The 6,749-nt window shown below is 38.9% G+C and overlaps 1 protein-coding gene across 3 annotated transcripts; it reads left to right on the forward strand.

Moving 5' to 3' along the window:
- The first annotated feature begins 2,119 nt into the window (after window positions 1-2,119).
- On the forward strand, window positions 2,120-4,272 carry LOC122090006 (cell division cycle-associated 7-like protein). Of its 3 annotated transcripts, none has more exons than XR_006143425.1 (8): window positions 2,120-2,288; window positions 2,384-2,624; window positions 2,722-2,926; window positions 3,262-3,332; window positions 3,415-3,481; window positions 3,634-3,721; window positions 3,833-3,888; window positions 4,012-4,097. XR_006143425.1 is itself a non-coding variant. In XM_042659858.1 (8 exons), the coding sequence occupies exons 1-8, from the start codon at window positions 2,223-2,225 to the stop codon at window positions 4,086-4,088; spliced, it is 882 nt and encodes a 293-aa protein (XP_042515792.1). In that variant the 5' UTR covers window positions 2,120-2,222; the 3' UTR covers window positions 4,089-4,272. The 3 variants fall into 3 exon arrangements, 2 of the variants coding, with proteins under 2 accessions (XP_042515792.1, XP_042515859.1); XM_042659858.1 differs by having other exon boundaries at window positions 3,415-3,492; window positions 4,012-4,272; XM_042659925.1 differs by having other exon boundaries at window positions 2,384-2,600; window positions 3,415-3,492; window positions 4,012-4,272.
- The last annotated feature ends 2,477 nt before the right edge of the window (window positions 4,273-6,749 follow it).

A 6,749-nucleotide genomic window follows, 5' to 3' on the forward strand; every position in this document is an offset into this window, starting at 1 on the left:
CCATAAAGGGGACAACTCAGCCGATAAAAAGAACCACCAACGCTTATATAGATGACATTTAGCAAATTTGAAAGGTAAAACCCTCAACGTACTGAACAGTTTACATAATGTTTTCTCTTTTGAGCTAAGGCTTGACTTAGGCATTAAAGTCTCTTTCCCCAAGCTCCTTCCAGGCTAGTTTCTAATCTGTATTGTGCAGGACCGTGCAGAACGGAATCATGCTTCAACACACATCATTCCTCATTTTCCTACACAAGCGAGCGAAAGAGAATCAATAGGCCCCACTTGATTCGAGCTCATAATGGTAGGTCTGACTAAGCCCAATCAGGAAAACCCGAAACTGGGTTGCCTGTTTGTTAAATATGTCGGGCTTAAAGTTCAGATCAAATTCTATTCAGTCGTTTTTTTGGTGCACACGTCCTATATGATCATCTGGTCAATTACGATCCTGACATTTTAAACTCTGCTTAAAGCCCATTTAGAACCTCTTTACTCAGCCCAATAAACTTAAAATTCATTTAAAAACTCTTTTACTAAACCGGATATGTTTAAAGCCCATTTAGAGCTTTAAAGCTAAATGGCTCAGTACCCCCTTCAGGCCTATTTATCGCAATAATTGGTAGTCACATTAAAAACCATCAAACTTATAAAATTGTCCATGCCTGCTAAGGGTGTCGAATCGGAATCGAAAGCGAAAACCAAATTTAGTTCCAGATCAAAAACCTTGAACCGAATCCAACCCATTATAATATAATTAAATCTTCGATCTGAAATAGGTATTTATAATTCGGTTCTATTCGGATATGGATTTATACCAAGAACCGGTGAATCTAACTAAAAATGGACCGAATAACTTAATGTCATTTTTTCTTTTTTAACTAAAAACTTGACGTAACTTATATGGAAACCCGACATAATTAATCACCTAAATGATAAATCGTCTTATAAAGTTACTAATATAGTCCAACTGCAAAACCCTCTTTTTTTTTTTTCGCTTTAGGACTCATGAACCGTGAGTTAAATGATTTACTTAACTGTAACTCTTCAAGTTTGAAGTATTATGTTCTTCCTCTTCTCACGATTAGCATAGCAGTGACTCTTTGTCTTAGACAAATTTGCAGTGGCTGATAGTGTCCCTTCTTCCTTTTCTCACGATTTTTCGATGGTCATTCGATCGATTCTTCTCAACAACATTACAGTAGGACGGTTTTCCATTTCCTACAATGTTGCACTTGTTTGATTTTCAATCTTCAATAGCAGTGTAGTTTTTTGTATGAGTTTTCTTGTCTTTCTGATATATATGTGTTTTTTCTTAAAATGGAACTTGAAAATTATTGTTGTTTATCTATAGATATAATGTTGGGACTCATCCAATCTTCCACATTGCAGATAATTGAGCGTTTGAGACAAATCTTAATGAGTTGTTGAGTTAGGGACCTTTGCCATTGATTATTACTTGTTCCTGAATAGGAACCGGAATCGGATCAGAACCAAATAGGTTGGGTACAGGTATCAATTTTTAGAATCGAGACGGGACTTGGTCCTGTTCTAGATCACACTAACAATCCTTGGAACGGAAACTGAAACCAGACCAAATACCTGGTTCCAGACGGATTGACACCCTTAATGCCTGCCATATGCAGGTTCCAACTACGGAAGTACATAATCGGGCAACCATAGTGCAAGGGGGAAAAGAATAGTGAGGCACGGTTAGGCCGGACTGGTTGACACCCCTGCTGCATCATAGTGAGTCCACAGCATAGTTTGAAGAATCGGATAGGATTGGTCAGAATCGGTTGGATCAGATCAATATGGGGCTTTGATTGATCTGATTCTTGACGATACCGTATCAATGGATTGACAAAGATGAAGGGTTAAATGGTCAAAAAGTAGCTTTAAACGTAAAAACAAGGATATTTCTGTCCAATGTGTAGTGGTCTTTACTGATCCCATTTCCGACACTGAGTTCTCAACCCATGATCCATAGAGTTTCCTTCAACTCATTTTGGACGGTCCTTGGTCATGATTCACATCCGACGGTCACTTTTAAAATCGAATTTTGAAGAGCCTCGGTTAAAGCCGCTAAATACATAGCCGTTGAAAACCCCAAAATAGTATTGGAATCCGCGAACTCTCTTCAACTCTGTATCTTCTTAAGCACTCGCTCAGCATCGACGTCGAGCCTCTGGCGCTCTGTTGCCTCTGATTTCGTCATTCCAACCATGGGAAGACTTGGAGCATCGTGTGACTACGAAAGTCTCCGAAATGTCCGAATCTCAGAGAACCAGGTAAAGATTTCTCAATAAATCCAATCTGGACTCTTTTTCTTTCTTATAATCACAGAGATTGTTAAGATTTTCTCTAACCATTTGGTTATGAACAGGCTCGATTGGCATCTTTAGGACTAGAAAAAACAGTCTCTGAACTTCGATCCATCGCTTCCCCTGCAAAACCTGAGAAGACGACTCCTGTTAGAAAATACTGCAAGAGAATCTTCGTATCCACATCTCTACGGCGTTCTGATCGATTAAAGGGAATATCTGGAGACATATGCAAATCCAATTCTTTGCGATATTCTGAACGATTAAGAGAAAAATCTGGTATTTCTGTACAATCTCCAAAGGGTTACTTTCCAAGCCCAAGCTCGTATTCATTATTTGAACCCCTTAAAGTTTAAGAATTTGTCCATTTACGTTTATTTTACCGATGTTTCACCTGAAGTATTTAGTGCTTCAAAGCTGAATCGACGGATTCTTAGTTATGGAGAAGGAGAAGAGGAAGCAAAGAGACCAGCAAATGCTCCTCTGCTAGATTTCGACACTACAAAGCTGCGACCCTCTCCAGAAGTTCTATCTCGGCGTTGCGATAGCAAGGACAGGGGCAGTGTCTATGACCCCATTTTTGGGATTTGCTGCCATTTCTGCAGGTTCTTCCACCTTTTCCCTCTGTGATGCTCTTTTCAACAATGTTCCTTTTCAATATCTTATTTGCCAGGTTTACTATCACCCAAATTATATATCTGTGCTGAATCAAATCTCTAATCTAGAAGAAACTAATGTTAAAGGATGACTTCCCCTCTCCCCACCTCCACCTCCTGGATGGTTTATTGATGATTATGATGAATGGCTAGCTGAGATAGTGAATGCCCACTTTATATTTGTAGAAGTACTAACTTGTTCACTGATTGTAGACATCTTGGGTGTTCTGATTTCAGAGACAATGATTTAGTACTTATTGATATACTGCAATATATCTAAGCAGGCAGAAGAAACTATGTGGAGAAGAAGACTGCAAGCGTTGCGGAGATCTTGATATGGATGAGCAATGCTTAGGTTTGTCAGGATATAGCTCCTTGATATACATCCTAGATTTAGTTGAATACTCCTTTTAACATTTCAAGTATTTGCCTACCAGGGAAGACTGATTGCTCTGCGTGTCATTCTACTAATGGTGTTCTTTGTCGAGGTTGTCTGAAGGTTAGGTATGGTGAAGGTAAGCCTATGTGAAATAACCAAAAGAATGATGAGTAGAAGAACCAATTTGTGTTAGTTCATGATAACAAATGGGTTGCCTTCACATTAATGTATTTCTGATCAGTATCTTCTGAATCAATTTTCTTATAATCTGTGTTAGAAATGGAGGAGGTGAGAGAGAACAAGGAGTGGATGTGCCCACATTGCATAGAGGAGAAAGGCATAAACCCATATTGGATATGCAATAGGTAACACTTTCATCATTCACTATTTGTTTTCTGCAGAACCCGTTTAGGAACTCGGATTCGGAACTAACTTCAATGGAACACCATTTTGTGTTTCGGTTGTGCTGTGGACAGTTCATTGTGTTTGAAGAAGAGAAAGATGGTACCCACTGGTATTGCCATTTTCAGAGGTTAGGAGAGAGTACTAATCATATATCAGTATTTCCTTCTCTTATTGATTTGTATCTAATGATCTTGCATCTTCTTGTTCACTAATGAATCATGGTTGTTTCTTGATTTTGAATGGGATAAAGCTCGGGAGGCAGGTTACAAATCAGTAGCACATTTGCTCATGGACAAGCTTCAAAATGCAGCTAAGCGCAGAAAATGATGATAATTTCGTATGTAATGAATGAGTTACTCTTTGTGAGAGATTACAGCTGATTTAGAAAACAATGTACCAGGAAGGGGATTGCTTAACTTCACCTGATGCATAACTGATTACAAGAAATTGTTGTTCAATTTACTTTCGTACTCTGCATTTGAACCATGCTCTTACTTCACAGTTGCAGTTATCTATGTGCTCAATCTGATGCCTATACTTTCATCTATTATTTATAAGAAGCCTAAGATGGCCTGCACTAGTAGTCCGGATCAGATCCATGGATTAGTAAACGGTCCAGTGCCATGGATTAGTAAATGGGTGTCCGATTGGGATGATCGAGATTGGACTAGTTAACACCCCTACCTCATAGAACTGCAGTTTCTTTTCACCCATGGTGAAGAAGTAATCTCATCAACCATGGAATCTGACCCTCTGATTGGACTCTGGAAAGGTATTCTCAATCTCATACAATAGGGGGATAGTGGTTAATGATGGTGTTCACCTTCAGGGTCCAATCACCAGTGGTGAGGAGAGATATCTCCATCTGGTACATTTAACTAACACAAATTAGCAATAAGTACAGAGAAATGCTGTTTTATTGGCTCAAATTCAATAACATCTCACTTAAATATAAGCATTTACAATGACAATATATCCTTCTTTTTCATTGCAGCAGAGAATGGTCTGATCCTTCTTCTCAACAGGTTTATTTTTCATCCTATTGATCCTTCCTGTCTCAGTTGAAAGTGGCTTATCAAAGATTTGTCTCCCAAATCCGTTGTCCTATACCTAGTAAAGAATTCTTCTAATGTAAATGAACGATAGAGGGCTGGTTTATCTGGTGATATCAGCTCTGGAAGGGGTCCATAGAAGTCCTCTATCTTGCCTGGATTGAAGAAAGTAGCAATTGAGATTCGAGGTTGGCGAAGATGATTGGCTAACACTCGGTGGTCCACACTCCTGTATTCTTCATTGGAAATAATCTGAAAATATGACAAATCTTACATGTCAAACATATAAATATAAAGACCAAATTTTCCTTACCATTAAAGGAAGAATTCCTTCTCTTTTAGCGTAAAAAGGAGGAATTCCTTTGCTGATGTCCTCATTGTGCTTGGATAGGCATGCATAGAGAAACAGTGAAAGACATTTCAGACCTTCAACATATAGAGGGAGAATAATTATACCTAAATTTGTGGTGAACCTTTTACCATGGGGTGAAGGAATTTTCCCCCTAAATATATAGTTGGAGAACCCAAAAAATGAGTAACCATACACTTGGTGTGATCAAGAATCAGACCTGAGTGGAGAAACAATACTCAAGAGGGAAATTCCTAGATTTACTTGATAAGAAAAAGAATAATTTCTAGATTTACTACATAAGAAACAAGTAAATTTGACTTTCTTCTCCCAATATTTTTCTAAAATAAAGATAAATTTGGAAATTTTTTTTTTTTTTGGAGGGGGAGTGTAGCCCCTACACCCAAACTCATGAGGGATGAAATGACAGTCTTACCCCTATGAAATGCAAAATGACACCCTTGTTGATGCTTCCTCGAGCATTCTCATTCGCCTTGTGCACATGCAAGAGCCACACTCTCCCATAGATTACACTTCCCCAATAATATATAGTTGTTGTGGTAGCACCAAGTCAAACTGGGGGGAAATAATTACCAAGAATGATTATTTTTTTCATAGAGGCATCTTGATTCTCTCCAACAATTGGGACCCTAGTGAAGCATACGACGGCTGCTGGGGGGGGGGGGTGCGCCCATGTGTTGGGGTGTATGTTCAGGTCTTTTCAGCCATTAGATGCCTCACTGAATTGCCCTATGGTTGCAAAGGATCTGGACAGCTGATACGGAATGCTTTATTGATTAGATTAAAAGCAAATGATGTTGGAAACATTAAATTTCTCCAAAATTTTGGACTGCATAGAGAACTAAAGGAGTATAAGATTAGGGGAAAACTTCGTTAGTTCGGTGGTCTTTTCGCACTGTAGTGACTCATCAATTATTACGTTCATGAATGTTTGGAAACTGGGTTCAGATCCTCTCCACCCAGGGGGTGGCTGGAGAGGGACCAATAAGACACAAAATAGGAGAGAGAAACAGTGGGTTTCACTTTCTCTCTCCTTTTTTGTGTCTTGCTGGTCCTCCCAAGCCACCCCCGGTTCGAGAGGATCTAAATCCTTGAAAACTAACTGCAAACTTGCACCTTGGCTGCTCGATGCTCCAGAAAACTAGCCAATTACCATGGTTGTACCAACCAACAATCCCTTGCCCCTCATACTATTTACCCAAAAAAAAAAAAATCTCTTACTCTTCTTTTGTGAATGGGTAGATTTTAATGTTTAAGTTGGGATAAAGTTTTTTTTATTGTTCTTGTTATTGTTGTGGTAGATTTTAATTTGATTTACTAGGGAAAGGAAGTACACATTGTCATTGTAAATGTTCCTCTCTCTCTCTCTCTCTCTCTCTCTCTCATTAAAGATGTGGGCTTCTTCAACTGGCTCATTAACATCCACTGAATTCGTTTCTATACCTTCTTCCTATTGGCTTCACATTTAAGATGATCAAAATTTCCCAATAGTATGTCAATCCCTCTCCCTTATATTAGGGGGTGCATCATGTTGGCTTTCTGTTTCAAGTTCAGGAGCTCCGTCGA

This window comes from Macadamia integrifolia, chromosome 1 (assembly GCF_013358625.1).
Source record: "Macadamia integrifolia cultivar HAES 741 chromosome 1, SCU_Mint_v3, whole genome shotgun sequence".
Lineage (NCBI taxonomy): Eukaryota > Viridiplantae > Streptophyta > Magnoliopsida > Proteales > Proteaceae > Macadamia > Macadamia integrifolia.